Here is a 17242-nt window from a genome sequence, read left to right as displayed (position 1 = left end):
AAACACACACAATAAGTTTACATTTGTTACAGGGTCTGTCTTATGTTACTTGTTTTGATGGAAGAGAAGCATGTATGAAATATATTTATCAAATTAAAATTCTTCACAGGAAATAAGAGTATGATATATGAAGATATAATACCTTTGGACAAGGGGTAACTGAGCGATACTAGAGAAGTTTGTATTACTAAATTCTCTTTTGCACAAGTTGTGTGTGAGTTGTACGTATTAGTTTCGATCCTTTATATAGACCAAAACTGAATTATTTGTACCTGTAGGCTCTACGCAAATTAATATTTGGCTCCATACAAGTTACTCTACTTTCCAAAACGTTTTTTTCATGTGTTTGGTTCGTCTACTGTTTGGACTTTTACAACAATTTGACATTTTGCATAAAAAATCTATAGAGGTATGCTGTACTTGTTAAATATTCCCAAAAAGGACTTCACCGAAAGCAAAAAAAAAAAAAAACTCCCGAAAAGGATTAATTGTTAAACCGATTCTATACTTTCGAAATTTTAATCAAACATTGAGGTAAATAGACCGAAACATTTACATTCTCTCAGTCTCAGGGACATGGACCAAAACATTTTAGAATTTCTATGGTCCCTTCCAAATGCCACAATATGGGATTTATAAAATCTATATGGGATTTGTAAATCTATCTTTGAATTTTTGAATAATAAAGTTTATTTTTGAATTCATTTTTTTTTTGTACGTTTGTTTTGCATTGTGGATTTTGAAATTCAATAATGAATCACTAACCTATAACGTCGTATAGTTATTGAATTTCAAAATCCATGTAATAGTTAAACGCGAGAATAAGTAGCCTCTAGCATTATAAATGATGAAGCCTTGTTTTTGTTTATCACTAAAGTTCTTATTCACTTTTAAAATTGATGCAAAGAGAGCATAACAATGAAGGTCTCATTCATGAATGCAGTGTCTCCATTGCCTTGCGGTTATATATGGATTCAGAAGAAAACTGCAGGCTGCAGGTTCTTGAGGTAAGGCACGACGTATTTTACAACTTCATCTTGCGCTATTCTAAGGTGCTCGCCAGGGACACTGACAAACTTAACTTTTCCGGCAGCATCTAAGGTTTTCAGACCGATCCAGTCCTCAATATAGATCTTTGTCTGGAGAAGAATATATGTATATACTTTAGAAACAATGTGGTTAATGATCAGGCGTGGAAGATAGTTATTAAAGTTCACCTGCTGAGGAGACAAAAGAGGTGTGGAAGCTCCATCCGGGTAATATCCGAACCAAGAACTTTCTTTAGGAATCACTACAGTGTCACCCTGGAACTTTTTAGGATTTGAAGAAAAGAAATTTAATGAGGCTAATCAACAATGTTGTTCAAGATTTTGGTTGTTTAAGAAAGAGAGGTACCATGACGAGAACCAAGTTGTGCAAGCTAGTGAACCGGTCTTTAAAAACGGGGTTCCTCTTGTTAGGTCTCTCGTTGTTGAGCTTTGGCAGATACTTGGAGTGTTCCAAATACTTTGACATTTCCTGAGAAACAGAACACAATGCTTTCTTGATTGAAGTATTCATCTAATAGGAAATAATGATTTTTTTTAGGATTAGAAAGATAAGGGTTTTGAGTTTACGGTAGGGATCTTGATATAACCACTTGGAGCAATATGATTCTGCAGAGTCATTAGAGATGTTGTTAATGTTAATGATGGGTATTAGTAATGCTCAAAGGTTATGAATCTTGATTAGAGAAGAAGAGAGAAAGTGTACTTGAATGTAGTCGGTGTAGACCCTTGTTTTCAGCAACTTGCAAATTGGAGACTTTAAGAACAGAGAACACCATTGTTGTTGTTATTGTCATTAGGATTGTGGTTATAAGATTACACAGTCAAATAGAAATTGAAAGAGAACTCACATTACACTTAGGGATGTCGGATATGCCAGCGTGAGGACCTCCTAAAGATATATAGTTGAAGACTGGTGGGGCATTGTCACAGAACTCGATTAGGCCTCTAGCGACTAAGTTACCTTGGGATTGTGCAACAATGTTATAACCATGACTCAACTCTTTCATCTTTTTAACTTTCTCACACGCTACATTAGCTTGTTGCGTAAGCGGCATAGACACGGAATCTTGATTTCCATTTCCTATTTCTCTACAAGAAGACACACATAACAAACAGAGAAATAAGCCCTTTTGCAAGATTAGAACGAGACAACAAGATGGAAAGTGTTGGGGTTGGTTACAAGCAAGATCCAGGGGAGCTAGAGAGATTGCTAAGGAGCTGTGTGAAGCTGCTGACTCCACCATTGGAGCATTGATCTCTAATTCCTGTTTCAATCAATATGTCAGATTAAAAATAAAAAAAAGGAAAGAGGAGGAAGAAGAAGGATTGTTGATCACCGTGAAACAGAATGAATGGAACCGAGATTGAAACCGGAATGAAGAAGAGAGACAAGGTCACAAGGAGAACAGATCGTTGGAAACTCTTCTCCATCTAGCTAGCACTACTCAGCGGAAGAGTACCTTTCTTTACACACAAAAAGAGTATCTTGACCACAAGAAGCAAGAAGGCAATAAGTTTACGTTTGGTACAGATTTAGCTAATTTGTTGTGCTTTAGTCATAAATGGAAGAAAAATTTATTACTTGGTGGTTGGTGTTGTGTATCTACTGATCTACTCATCTCAATTCTTCTTTTTCTTTGTCGACCAGTGACTTGAAAAAATTATTTAAAAAATTCGAAAAGATTATCTACATATGCTTGTAAAACATGCCAAAGTAGTTTCTAAAATTGTAAGTTTTGGTTTCATTTAACAATCAAAACACTGGAGTAAATTGCAATAGATATGAACTAATTTTGGTGAATGTCAAAAACATTTTGAGTAATAACAATATAAGATTTTCTTACCTATATTTAGTTATTTACCTATTAAAATTAATGAACAACATTTTCAAGTCTGTAAAAGAATTCAAAAGTCTTGAACAACATCTGATTACATTTATAACATTTGTTAACGTGTAAATAATAACAAATCCACTGATTTAACCAAAAACAAAAAAAAAAGTTAATCAAAACCAAGAAATTAGATTTGGATTTTAGAAAACTATTAAATTGAATAAGGCCCCCCTAAATTTTTCAGTACTTCTCATAATTGTCATATGTTAGGTTATGTGATAAAGAATAAATTCAGATTCTTCCTTTTGCATCAAATAAGGCACAACATATTCCTCAACCTCCTCATCCGATATATCGAGGTGGTCCCCTAATACACTTTCAAACTTCACTTTTCCAGCAACATCCAGTGCTTTCAGACCAATCCAATCTTCTTTGTATAACTTCGTCTGACAAGAATGCATACATATTTAGATTTCTAGAAAACAAAAGATCAATGAAACCTATAGAAGTTAGATAAATTCACCTGTTGTGTTGACAAAAGAGTATCTAATCCTCCATCTTGATAATATCCAAACCAAGCAGTTTCTTTAGGGATTAATGTTGTATCTTTTTGGAACTGTTTAGGAAATCAATCAGTACAAGAAAAAACAGAACAATGAGCTAAAGAAAACATTTAAAAAAAAAAATCTGACTTGAAGAAAGGAGACAGTTAGTATTACCATGACAAGAACCAAGTTGTGTAAGCTGGCGAATCGGTCTTTGAAAGTGGAGTTTCTTTCGTCAGGTCTCTCATTGTTAAGCTTTGGTAGATACTTTGAGTGTGCCAAATACTTTGAGATTTGCTAATAAAACCAAGCCATATCTTGTGATGAAAAAACTGGAATGGATTATATGAATTAATTTGATTTGGTTTATGTGATTAACTTACACCAGGAATCTTGACAAAGCCACTGGGAGCAAGATGATCCTGCATAGCCATAAATTAATCAAATCATCATTAAAAGGTTTTGATCGAGAGAGATATATAGAGATATAAAGAGTGTTACTTGAATGAAGTCGTTATAAATGGCTGACTTCAACAAGGCTTCAACCATAGCACATAGTGGACCAGACTTTGACAACAGAACAAACACAAATATAATTAAGCCACCGTTGTGTTGATTAATTTACTCACTAAGGTAAAAAGACATAGTAAAAAAAAAAAGAAAAATGGAAAAGCTATACAGCACACTTGGGGATTGCAGCAATGCCAGCATGAGGACCTCCTAAGGAAACATAGTTGATGACAGGAGGAGCATTGTCGCAAAACTCGATAAGTCCTCTAGCAACTAAATTGCCTTGTGACTCTGCAACAATGTTGTAGCCTTGACTCAACTCTTTCATCTGTTTCACTTTCTCACACGCTAAGCTAGTTTGCTTAGTCAATGGCATGAACCATGAGTCATTTTCTCCGTTTCCTATTTCTCTACAAATTTGATTTACAAGATTTTTTTTAAAAAAAGAAACACATAACCAAACAAGTTACGTACTAGTGTTTAGTAGTTGGGTTTACAAGCAAGAACCAGGAGAGCCAGAGAGGTTGCTTAGAAGTTGCGTGAAGCTACTTACTCCACCAGAACATTTATCTCCAATTCCTGTTTTTTTTTTGTTTAAAATTAAAATTATATATTAACTTTTAACTTTAATTGTGTTTTATGAAACTATCGAATGAATAAAACAGATGAGGAGAAATCGTTAATTACCATGAAAGAGTATGAAGGGAATAGAGGTTGAAACCGGAACAAAAGAGAATAATACGGCGGCGATCACCGTGTGAAGGAGAACAGACCGCCGGAAACATCTCTCCATGTATAATTGAGAGTCTCTCTCTCAATCTTCGCCGGAATATTCCGTTTTTTTTCTTTTTCTTTTTCTTTTGGTCTTTCTTTCTCTCTCTCTAGTCTCTATCTATATATGTTACGTGAGTCAAAACGTTTTCTTTTCTCCCCTTATATGGAATCCAAAATTAAATGGGACTCCGTGTCTTTAAGACAAGAGTTGCTGAGTTGTGTCTTCTTCACTTGGAAATATATTTATCTAAAACCACATATATATATTACTTTACTGGTAGATTTGTTTCTCTTTTTTTTGTCAAAATATTTGACTATTCTCTTACTGTCACACACCTCAAATTGTTTTCATTTTAAAACATTCAGTGTGATTATTTCTCTATTAATCCAAACAACCAATGTTTTTAAAATAAAAATGAATACGATAGTTAATATATAGGGACGTGTGTTTAATTTTAAACATAGCAACCTAGATTCATCACCATAAATTCTTAGTTTTGTTAAAGCTAGTAATCATCATATTATATAAAAGTGGATTAAATGATTAATAGCAAGCAGTAGTATATATATAAAAAAATTCCTTATTAGTGTATTTGAGCTCTTTTGGATTTTTCATATTGTACTAATAAGCTCAGGTTTTAGCAACTTGGTAAAGAATGAGAAATTGTGATACTGATAGCCAAAGCTAAAGAATCTCCGTAAAACATATCTGAAAAGTTCACCTTTACATAAATCCGGAATCCGTTTTTACATTCCTATAATGATGATGAGAAGAATACCAAATCGAGTTCCTGACAGGACAAACGCAGCTTTAAGGTGACAAAACGAGATATCACTTACTCCCTTTTCAGTTTCCATGGGTAGAGTGTGTTCACCCATGAGGAAGTCGTGGCTCTGATGATTGGTTTGGGTTGCCTCAGGAGGAAGTCGTGGCTAGTTGGGTTCTCAGGGGATCTCCTCTCTGGTAAGTCGCACTGGTTTGTTTTGTAGATACACAATCTCTCTGTCTGCTGCATTTATAAGATGGTGCTCTGATCCTTCTTCATCTGACACAGAAGATGCCTCAGAGTTTGATTCATCCTCATCTACACAAGGAAAAATACAAAGCCATTCATAATTTGGTTTGATCACAGAGGAGTTGGATTTTATTTTTGCTACAAACACTATCTTAATTAGGAGCATACCGGAGAACTCAAGGCGTTCTGAAGGAGCACTAACAGCTGTAAGCTGAATGCTTTCTGGCAAAAGACAATTACAGAACGAACCTGAAACCTCAACAAACCAAAAGTAAATATTATTTAGCACACAAGTTTTTTGCAACATAACACAGGAAAAAGGTTCTAAATCTTTTTACCTACTCGGGCAAGCCGATTAATCCATCCTGGAATAGGCTTTCCTGTAAGCTGCGAGCATACCTCTTCAGTGAAATGGTTACAGTTCTTGGCAATCAAATGGTAAGTGTCACCATGGTATTTTCTTGAAAGCTTCTCCATGTAAGAGCGGAAATCTGAACGGGACATGCTGGTAGTTCCCAGTAAAACAGACCGTCTAAAGATGAACCCTGGACAATTCTTAGGTTCTACCTCATATACCCCGCTCGTTGGATACTCGTGAGCTCCATAGCAATACTCCAAATCATGAGCTACAACGAAGTTAAAACAACTGTGTGAAAAAAAGGGCACTGAATCATATACAACAACATAACATGTAAAAATCTTGAGTTATAAAGGGTTAGAAAAGGTTTCCATCAAATAATCCTCATAGCTTAACACTTTTCTTGGTCTTACAAACAATCCCTTTCTAATAAGTGCCTAGCATTAACGCCGGATCATAAAAGCATAACTTGTCTAGAACATTAAGACAGCTATTTTCTAATATTCCTCTTCAAAAGCATATACTAAGTAAACAAAGTGAAGAGAGAATAAGAAGGCATACCTTCGATTCCAGAATGGAAAATGCCGATACCAAACCAATAAAGGTAATTGTTGACAGGAGTAAGATCATAGACATTGAGATAAACAGGGGTAAGACCAGGTTCTCCACTGCTCTCTTCCCTCTCCTCACTTGAACATGAGCTTGCGCTCAAAGTAGGCACCCACATATTATTTATTTTTTTAACAAACAAAAAACACCAAACCCAGTCACAATTTATCCCCAAAAATTCCAAAAAAAAGTCACGATCCAATCATCCCTTTTTCTTCCTAAATCATCTGCAACACCAAAAAACAGATGATGGTCACATATTCTTCTATACATAAATCCAGAAGAGAAAAAAAAAAAAAAAAAAAAAAGCAAAATTGTTCCACACAACCTAAGATTCAAATATATAATTAGAATTCCAATCAATTCGAACATAAAACAATCCACATGTAAACTACTTATTTGGTTGCTAAGGCTAACGACGAACAGATCCAAGGATTCGATTCTACAAAAGGAAATCCGAATCGGGAAATCACACGAAACGAAATTGAAATTAAAATTGGGGAGGGTGTTTTCATCTGATATATATTCACATAGAGAAATCGAGCGCGAGAGAGAGAGAGATAGACGATGAAGACAATAAGAGAGCTTACGTGAGAGTCGCGAATTCGAGAGAGAGAAGGGATTTGGGAGGTCAGACTGGAAAAGGAAAAAAAAAAAAATGATCGATCACCAAAAGTAAAAAGCCGCGGACGAAGCTTTGTTTTTTTCAAGATTTGCTTTCTTTAGTTAAAACAATTAGGCCTGCGGCATTAGGTTAACCGTTCAGTTTCCGTTCGGGTGTGTTTGATTTCGGTTAGTTTGGATATAGTAATATAATAACTATTTGTATATTTTAGAAATTTCGGTTCGGTTTGGTTTTTGATCGGTTAGTTGAAGAGGTAATCATAACTAACATAAATTATATTAACATTAACCAAACAAAACTAATATATCCAAAAGTAACTGAATATAACTGAAATTAACCAATAATACATTACAAAAGTACAAAAAGGGAAAAAATATTAATCCGATTTTACAAAATAGTATTTAACATTCTTAATTCAAAATAATAACATTTAGATATATTGATTATTTATAGTATTTAATTGTTTTGAAAGTATAAATAATTTATATTTTAAGTTTATTTTATAGTTTTGCATAATATTAAATATATTCATTTTGGTATCTTCTAAATAGGGATTTTTGCCAAAAATGCCACATTTTTTATAAAAGTTTTGGTAAATGCCACATTTGTTTTATCTTTCAAAAAATGGCACATTTGTTTTACCTTTCTAAAAATGCCACATTTTTACTGTTTATATGTAATTAAAAGACGAAAATACCCTTATATGAAAGAGAGTGATTGTCGTGGACGAGATCTGATGGACAAATTATTAGATTAAGTCATAAATTTGTCTACGAAATCATTTTTATAACTTGTCTACGAGAATTATATTAACGAAGTTGTCCACAAGTTCAAATTAGTTATCCATATTATTAAACATAAGTTGTCTATGAAAGATAATTAGACAAAAAGAGTAAAGTGTCATGATGGTGGACCAAAAAAGATGGTGGAGCAAAAGAAGATATGGAGAATGATGAACTAAAAGAAGGTGATGGACCAAAAGAGTATGATATGGTTGAGGGTGGACCAAAAGATGATGTGGATGAGGGTGAGCCAAAAGATGATGTGTAGGATTGGGTTTCTCGTCGGCATCCTTCTCCATATCATCTTGTCCATCATCCACATCTTGTCCATCATCCACATCTTGTTCATCATTCGCATCTTGTCTATCATCCACATATTGTCTATCATCTGCATTTTGTTGATCATGGACATCTTGTCCATCATTCACATCTTGTCCATCATCCTTATTTTGTCTATCATCCGCATCTTATCCATCATCCGCATCTTGTCCATCATTCGCATCTTGTCCATCATTTGTATCTTGTCTATCAGCAGCATAGCGTTCATCGAGGGGCATTTGTCTTTTTATGTAAAAGTTGTGGCATTGTGGAAAAGAAAGGGAAAAAGTGGCATTTTGACTAAATTTTGTTACTGTTCATGGCATTTTTGTTAATTAACTCTTCTAAATATTTGGACATTTTGGTTAACCATTTAATTGTCAGTTTGGTTCGGTTCAGTTTCGGTTAATTTGGATATAGTATTTTACTAAACATTCGGTTATTTGAGAAATTTCGGTTCGGTTTTGGTTTGATTTTTTTGGTTCGGTTCAATCGGTTATTTGGTTACCGATTATTTTGCCCAGCTCTTTGGTATTGAACTAAAATACCAATGTTGAATTAAGTTATTCGATATATAGTATCATTTTTTCTATCTGACCAAAAAAAGAAAAGGTATCATTTTTTCTATGGGTCAAGTTTAGCTTATCATAATTAATTAATAAATTTTAGTTATACTACATTAAACTCGAGTTTAAGTATTCTTTTATATTATTTATATTTTCTTCAATCACTGAAGATTACTAAAGATACTTGTTGAAAATGTTACAAGGTTTTGAATCAGATTAAACGAACTTGTTGTCAAAACTTCTTTCTTTTTCCTTATATTAACAAATAATGTAGACTGTTTGTACACGATGTCATATTACAAAACCTCAGTCCATAAACTACAAGTATATAAAAAATGTAGATTGTTTGTACATAATCAAAATAATTACACTGATAATAAAAATTAGCGGGTTAATGAAGTTTAAAATTATGGTATATGATCAATTTTTTTTGTATTATTAGTTTATAACACATGGATAACCAACTAATTTTTTTTGTATTATTAGTTTATGCTTTATCTTTCTAAAAATGCCACATTTTTATTGTTCACATGTGATTAAAAGACAAAAATACCCTTATATGAAAGAGAGTGATTGTCGTGGACGAGATCTGATGGACAAATTATTAGAGTAAGTCGTAAACTTGTCTACGAAATTATTTTTATAACTTGTCTACGAGAATTATATTAACGAAGTTGTCCACAAGTTCAAATTAGTTATCCATATTATTAAACATAAGTTGTCTATGAAAGATAATTAGACAAAAAGAGTAAAGTGTCGTGATGGTGGACCAAAAAAGATGGTGGAGCAAAAGAAGATATGGAGAATGATGAACTAAAAGAGGGTGATGGACCAGAAAAAGGTGATGGACCAAAAGAGTATGATGTGGATGAGGGTGGACCAAAAGATGATGTGAATGAGGGTGGGCCAAAAGATGATATGTAGGATTGGGTTTCTCGTCGGCATCCTTCCCCATATAATCTTGTCCATCATCCACATCTTGTCCATCATCCACATCTTGTACATCATTTGCATCTTGTCCATCATTCGCATCTTGTCCATCATCCACAACTTGTTCATCGTTCGCATCTTGTCTATCATCCACATATTGTCTATCATCTGCATCTTGTTGATCATGGGCATCTTGTCCATCATTCACATCTTGTCCATCATCCGCATCTTGTCCATCATCCGCATCTTGTCCATCATCCGCATCTTGTCCATCATTTGTATCTTGTCTATCAGCAACATAGTGTTCATCGAGGGGCATTTATGTCTTTTTATGTAAAGGTTGTGGCATTGTGGAAAAGAAAGGGAAAAAGTGGCATTTTGACTAAATTTTTTTACTGTTTATGGCATTTTTGTTAATTAACTCTTCTAAATATTTGGACATTTCGGTTAACCATTTAATTGTCGGTTTGGTTCGGTTCAGTTTCGGTTAATTTGGATATAGTATTTTACTAACCATTCGGTTATTTGAGAAATTTCGGTTCGGTTTTGGTTTGATTTTTTGGTTCGGTTCAGTCGGTTATTTGGTTACCGGTTATTTTGCCTAGCTCTTTGGTATTGAACTAAAATACCAATGTTGAGTTAAGTTATTCGATATATAGTATCATTTTTTCTATCCGACCTAAAAAGAAAAGGTATCATTTTTTCTATGGGTCAAATTTGGCTTATCATAATTAATTAATAAATTTTAGTTATACTACATTAAACTCGAGTTTAAGTATTCTTTTATATTATTTATATTTTCTTCAATCACTGAAGATTATTAAAGATACTTGTTAAAAATGTTACAAGGTTTTGAATCAGATTAAACGGACTTGCTGTCAAAACTTCTTTTTTTTCCTTATATTAACAAATAATGTAGACTGTTTGTACACGATGTCATATTACAAAACCTCAGTCCATAAACTACAAGTATAGAAACAAATGTAGACTGTTTGTACACAGTCAAAATAATTACACTGGTAATAAAAATTAGCGGGTTAATGAAGTTTAAAATTATGGTATATGAACAATTTTTTTGTATTATTAGTTTATAACACATGGATAACCAACTAATTTTTTTTTGTATTATTAGTTTATGCTTTATCTTTCTAAAGATGCCACATTTTTATTGTTCACATGTGATTAAAAGACGAAAATACCTTTATATGAAAGAGAGTGATTGTCGTGGACGAGATTTGATGGACAAATTATTAGATTAAGTCATAAACTTGTGCACGAAATCATTTTTATAACTTGTCTACGAGAATTATATTAACGAAGTTGTCCACAAGTTCAAATTAGTTATCCATATTATTAAACATAAGTTGTCTATGAAAGATAATTAGACATAAAGAGTAAAGTGTCATGATGGTGGACCAAAAAAGATGGTGGAGCAAAAGAAGATATGGAGAATGATGAACTAAAAGAAGATGATGGACCAAAAGAGTATGATGTGGATGAGGGTGGACCAAAAGATGATGTGGATGAGGGTGGGCCAAAAGATGATGTGTAGGATTAGGTTTCTCGTCGACATCCTTCTACATATAATCTTGTCCATCATCCACATCTTGTCCATCATCCACATCTTGTCCATCATCCACATCTTGTACATCATTCGCATCTTGTCCATCATTCGCATCTTGTCCATCATTCGCATCTTGTCCATCATCCACATATTGTTCATCATTCGCATCTTGTCTATCATCCACATATTGTCTATCATCTGCATCTTGTTGATCATGGACATCTTGTCCATCATTCACATCTTGTCCATCATCCTTATTTTGTCTATCATCCGCATCTTGTCCATCATCCACATCTTGTCCGTCATCCGCATCTTGTCCATCATCTGTATCTTGTCTATCAGCAGCATAGTGTTCATCGAGGGGCATTTATGTCTTTTTATGTAAAGGTTGTGGCGTTGTGGAAAAGAAAGGGAAAAAGTGGCATTTTGACTAAATTTTTTTACTGTTCATGGCATTTTTGTTAATTAACTCTTCTAAATATTTGGACATTTCGGTTAACCATTTAATTGTCGGTTTGGTTCGGTTCAGTTTCGGTTAATTTGGATATAGTATTTTACTAACCATTCGGTTATTTGAGAAATTTCGGTTCGATATTGGTTTGATTTTTTTGGTTCGGTTCAATCGGTTATTTGGTTACCGGTTATTTTGCCCAGCTCTTTGGTATTGAACTAAAATACCAATGTTGAATTAAGTTATTCAATATATAGTATCATTTTTTCTATCCGACCAAAAAAAGAAAAGGTATCATTTTTTCTATGGGTCAAATTTGGCTTATCATAATTAATTAATAAATTTTAGTTATACTACATTAAACTCGAGTTTAAATATTCTTTTATATTATTTATATTTTCTTCAATTACTGAAGATTACTAAAGATACTTGTTGAAAATGTTACAAGGTTTTGAATCAGATTAAAGGGACTTGTTGTCAAAACTTCTTTTTTTTCCTTATATTAACAAATAATGTAGACTGTTTGTACACGATGTCATATTACAAAACCTCAGTCCAGAAACTACAAGTATATAAACAAATGTAAACTGTTTGTACACAATCAAAATAATTACACTGGTAATAAAAATTAGCGGATTAATGATGTCTAAAATTATAGTATATGATCAATTTTTTTGTATTATTAGTTTATAACACATGGATAACCAACTAGTTTTTTTTTTTCTCATAAGATTTTAATTTTGTTCCTAAAAGGTTGGATTACACAACCCATAATGGCCCATACTAATACATTGCTTTACGATGAAGAAAGTTCATCTATCGTTGGTTTCACCAAAACAAAACGTGTCATCAACACGTGTTGGATGAAGAATCTAAAGCTTTCCGAAACACCCTCGGCCGTCTGAGATTTTTTTTTCTGGTGAATATAATCATTGTCGATATCTGAATTTCCACACTTGATTCTTCTAAATTTCACCGATAAAGCTGGTTGTAAGACGAATCAAAACTCCAAACAATTGAAGTCACGACTATGAGGAATCTGAATATCGCGAAGGAAGTTTCTTCTTTTCTTCAACTCTGCAACTATCCTTGAATTTTCGGTAAACCGTTTACCCAACCGAAAGATTAGAGACAAACAGCAAACACTATATGGATAAACAAATCAACCATAGATCGACAAAAATCTAAATTGATCTCATTCACCATAAGATAGTAATGCTTTTGCTTCAGATCTAACTAAGACAAAAAAACACTTGTATGATGTATAAACATAGAAGCTTTCGTCATCTCTCGTGAAACTCTGTAAAACATAGAGACAAATCAAGACTGACAATTCCTCTTTATTTGAAGCAAACTAAAAAGTAACAACGCCTAACAAAGACGACGACAAGAACACGGCAACGGGAAAACCATGTTTACGGCAAGAACATGGCAACGGAAAAGCCATGTTTACGGTAAGAACACGGCAACAAGAAAGCCATGTTTACGGCAAGAACACGACAACGGAAAAACTATGTTTACGATGATATCGGATTTCATCCGTCACAAAGACCGACAACATGTCGGACGATAATCAAAGAAAATAAAATCTCTCTCAAAAAAATATGAGAGAGAAAAAAGAGAGAAATTTTTGTGTGAATAACCAACTAGTTATGAAATTGGTTGTTACTAAAAAGTATTATAATTTAATCGTAATTTATAATTTAAAATTTTGTAAATCTACAATAAATTAAGTAAATTATCATACTTTTAACTCTAATAAATAGTAAATTATTATATAGAATGTATCATGCGGTCTATAGTGGTACTGTATAAGTTAAAATTGTTAACGGCAATAGATGGGATATTGAAGGTTGTATTATATAAAAAGAAACAAATAAATAAATGAATATATCTCCTCGAGACACATTTCCACGTCAGCATACATCAAAGCTGACCCAACAGATGAACAAAATAAAGAAAAATTCAAACAACAGTCAATTGTGGAAAACCAAACGGTGGGTGTGGAGATAACGGCGATAAAAGCGGCATGCTCAGAAACTCCGTCAAATCCCAGTCATCTATCGCCGTCAAATCTGACTCAACGTTCTCTCCGCCACAGCTAACGGCGTGACTCTCCTCCGTCTTTTGCACCTTCTCAACCACCACCGTCACTTCCTCCTCGTCGTTGTCTCTCTTCCGTTTGTTATCCTGGCCGCCATGACCATCTTCAGCGTGTGGATTCCACATGCCAACTTCAAGCGGGAAATTGACGATCGCCTTTGATCCTCGGAGTCTAAACGCTGCTTTGTCGTAAGCTCTAGCCGCTTCGATCGCCGTCTCGAACGTCCCGAGCCAAACCCTAGTTCCACGACGGTTAGGGTCACGGATCTCCGCCGCGAATTTCCCCCACGGCCTCATCCTCACTCCCCTGTAATGCCACTTCTCCTCTGCTACTGCTGCTACCGCCGGTACGTTTTTCTCCGGTTTAGGATTCCCGGTTGCGAATTGAATCCACTTTGTTCGGTTCGGCGGCGCGATCTTCAACGGCGGTTTCCGATTGGATTGAGCAGTAACGCGATGTGGATTCGACTGGAACGTGAATGAATCGTACGCTTCAAGTGGAGCTTCGGATTTCACGTCGAAATCAGAAATGTCCGGTTTGGGAGTGACGAGATCGATTATTTCCGGTTTGGCTTCGCATTGCGAAAACTCGAATCCGGTTTGATCAGAAGAACCGAAGATTGAGAAATCCGGTTCGTTCATCCATCGGTTGGTGTTAGGCAGAGGAGACAGTTCGTCGAGGAGATACTTCTTGATGAGGGAAAGAGCCGAAGCTTCGTTTGGCGTAGCCATGATCAAGTAAATATGGCCAGGTAAGAAGAAGAGGAAGATGATGATTTGAATTGACAGTGGAGAAGAGAGAGTGGGAAAGGTGTTTATATAGGAAAGAGTCAAGTCAATGAGAGACTCTTTCAAGGCAACATCCTCAGACTTTTTTTAATAATCTAAAAATATAATCAGATGCGGAAAGGTGTATCTATACTCGCGTGTTGTAATGGTTTCCATACCGTTTGATTAGGTTAGAAACCCTCAGTCAACGCCGGTTTTATCTTGTGGTTCACCGATGGCAGCTGAGGTAAGAAAAAACAAAACTAATAATTTATCGATGCATGTTTGTTTATCAAAAACATTAGTACGCTTTAGTAATTAATTTATTATGAACTGCGTATAATCGTATTAATATTTGATTTATTTACGACTAGTTGTGAGAATTTTATTTGTTCATATGCTGCATTTTCAATTTCAGAAGTTATCGTCCGCCGTCTCAAATCAATGTTTGGATAAATTAACACACGTTTAAAAAAAAAAAAAAAAACTTACAGTATGATAATGAAAGTTGCAATAAGTAATGGAAAAAAGGAAAAAAAAACAAGTCACTGGTTTTCACTTTCTTACACGTACATCGGATGTTATTTTAGTTTTAGGATAAACAAAAATATTGTAGTATAAAGAAGACTAGATAGATTCTCATTGTCGATGATGTTTTTGTATGGTCGCCATCATCAGGTAGACAAAAGACCCATGGAATTCTCCTATTGCTGCCCTGAAACTTTTTGTTGTTGTTGTTGTATTAATTTGTTAATTCAATATGTACAATAATATATATCGGGACAGAATATCCGTTACAACTATCTTTGCTTTCTAAATGTCAGACCACAGAGCTGTTTTTGTTTCCATAATGAACACTATAAGTACAATGTTCATTAATTTCTAGGCTTCTAGCTGTTATATATCTTTGAAAACTAAATGTTGCAGAGAATAGTAAACCAATACTTTCATCATACTAGTGTGTTTGTGTTTATGAAATTATAGCTTTCATTTTGAAAGTGAATCAACGAAACGCGAGCACGCACAAAAATACATGCATAATTAAAGGATTGTAATATTAATTGAAGTTCTAATCTCAAAAGATAAGGGCTGCGTAATGCCGTAATTAGAGGAAACGTAATATTAGAGTTCTAATCTCAATTATTCTACAACCCAAACAGAAAATATTCGACAACGACAAACCATGTGACCACTTTTGGCTTTGCTGCTTTCGAACTTGATATATCCTTTTTACGTCTTCATACGAATGTGCTTACTTCATTATATGGATTATTTTCTAGTTTTTTTTTTGTTCAAGAAATTTCTGGTTAATTTATATCATAGATATATTTTATAAATTATCATACGTGAAGGTGAAGCTAATTTCCAAAGCATATCGGTATGGTATCTATGAAATATAAATTGCTCAAAGATTTATCCATGTCGGAGGTTTAGATTAATCTTCTAACAACATGCGTACGTTTTCACTCAAAACATTTCTGTAAATATATATACTTTACATGTCTCGTACTCTAGTTCAACTCTATGTGTCCACGTACGTACGTTCTTGCAAATTTCATTGTTTTAGCATGTACTTTCATATAACTATATATAGGTCTATATAATTGTTTAATTTACAAAAAATATATAGTTTTTTTTTCAAGTTGATTCAAATCTAGCGAAAAGGCGGAATCCTTAATTGTTTTTATTTGGTAGTCATCATGATGTTCAATATTCTTTGTTAATTCAGTGTCATATTTCATATAACTTATTGGTTTAGCCTTTTTCGAACAATATGAATTATAAATTTATACATATTTAAACTAGGATAATGAAACAGTAACATCAGAGTTGTGATTTATGTGTTTAAAATCAGGCTTACGTATTTAATTTAGAATAATGCGTTTAGGCTCTCTGTTTAAGAAGCTAAAGTCTTATCATCATAATTCACAAGACATATTGAATGGTTTGCATCTGTATATAAAAGAAGCCAGTTAGAAAATTTTATGTAAATATCGTGAACTTTTAAAAATAAAAGTTGTGTGTTTTCTACATAAAAAAAAAAAACAATCGTGCTTTAGAATTTCGATGTTATTGGTTTTTATTATCACTATTTTTTACATAAATTTTAGACTACCCTTAAGCCTCTCTAAGTCAAACCACGAAACTTTAAATTCGTTGTTGAATAATATATTGTATGTTAATGTGTAATTTGCGGTCTTAATTAGTTATTATTCTGTTTGACCAAAAAAAATTAGTTATTATTCTATCATTTTAAATCAAATTTTGTCTACACTGGAGCGTTTGCTGCAAAAGATTCATTGTTCTCGGGATTGAATCCACACAACTTTTCTTTATCTTTCTTGTGGAAAGATTATCACCACCATTTTCTTCCTTTTGGGAAATATCATATTTCATGGAAAGAGTCATATCACCAATTTCATTTTTTATAATGTTTCTAAA

General features: G+C 33.7%; 3 protein-coding genes and 1 pseudogene across 9 annotated transcripts; all 4 read right to left on the bottom strand.

Moving 5' to 3' along the window:
- Positions 1 to 858: 858 nt before the first annotated feature.
- LOC104718594 (uncharacterized) lies at positions 859 to 2579 on the bottom strand (annotated as a pseudogene). Its single transcript, XR_015568369.1, has 8 exons — positions 2387 to 2579; positions 2230 to 2314; positions 1898 to 2138; positions 1753 to 1803; positions 1617 to 1655; positions 1396 to 1518; positions 1218 to 1310; positions 859 to 1139 (listed from the first exon to the last, which is right to left on the bottom strand). The product of XR_015568369.1 is annotated as an uncharacterized LOC104718594 (transcript).
- Positions 2580 to 2914: 335 nt separating this feature from the next.
- On the bottom strand, positions 2915 to 4943 carry LOC104718592 (uncharacterized). Its single transcript, XM_010436359.3, has 8 exons — positions 4624 to 4943; positions 4434 to 4515; positions 4106 to 4346; positions 3928 to 3993; positions 3810 to 3848; positions 3601 to 3723; positions 3405 to 3497; positions 2915 to 3327 (listed from the first exon to the last, which is right to left on the bottom strand). The coding sequence occupies exons 1-8, from the start codon at positions 4727 to 4729 to the stop codon at positions 3148 to 3150; spliced, it is 930 nt and encodes a 309-aa protein (XP_010434661.1). The 5' UTR covers positions 4730 to 4943; the 3' UTR covers positions 2915 to 3147.
- Positions 4944 to 5374: 431 nt separating this feature from the next.
- On the bottom strand, positions 5375 to 7478 carry LOC104718591 (deSI-like protein At4g17486). 6 transcript variants are annotated; one of them, XR_015568368.1, is made up of 5 exons: positions 7284 to 7421; positions 6646 to 6920; positions 6065 to 6352; positions 5895 to 5982; positions 5375 to 5795 (listed from the first exon to the last, which is right to left on the bottom strand). XR_015568368.1 is itself a non-coding variant. In XM_010436357.3 (5 exons), the coding sequence occupies exons 2-5, from the start codon at positions 6809 to 6811 to the stop codon at positions 5656 to 5658; spliced, it is 675 nt and encodes a 224-aa protein (XP_010434659.1). In that variant the 5' UTR covers positions 6812 to 6920; positions 7284 to 7478; the 3' UTR covers positions 5375 to 5655. The 6 variants fall into 6 exon arrangements, 5 of the variants coding, with proteins under 5 accessions (XP_010434659.1, XP_010434660.1, XP_010434658.1 ...); XM_010436357.3 differs by having other exon boundaries at positions 5895 to 5975; positions 7284 to 7478; XM_010436358.3 differs by having other exon boundaries at positions 5895 to 5975; positions 6069 to 6352; positions 7284 to 7430.
- A 6295-nt stretch (positions 7479 to 13773) lies between these two features.
- Positions 13774 to 14874, bottom strand: LOC104718590 (ethylene-responsive transcription factor 6). The gene has a single exon (XM_010436355.3). It carries the CDS (start codon positions 14762 to 14764, stop codon positions 13895 to 13897), a length of 870 nt encoding a protein of 289 aa, XP_010434657.2. The 5' UTR covers positions 14765 to 14874; the 3' UTR covers positions 13774 to 13894.
- Between the last annotated feature and the right edge of the window lie 2368 nt (positions 14875 to 17242).

This window comes from Camelina sativa, chromosome 10 (genome assembly GCF_030686135.1).
Source record: "Camelina sativa cultivar CO46 ecotype springtype chromosome 10, ASM3068613v1".
Classification (NCBI taxonomy): domain Eukaryota; kingdom Viridiplantae; phylum Streptophyta; class Magnoliopsida; order Brassicales; family Brassicaceae; genus Camelina; species Camelina sativa.
The sequence above is the reverse complement of the archived record's forward strand: the minus strand, read 5'-3'. Positions and strand labels throughout refer to the sequence as shown.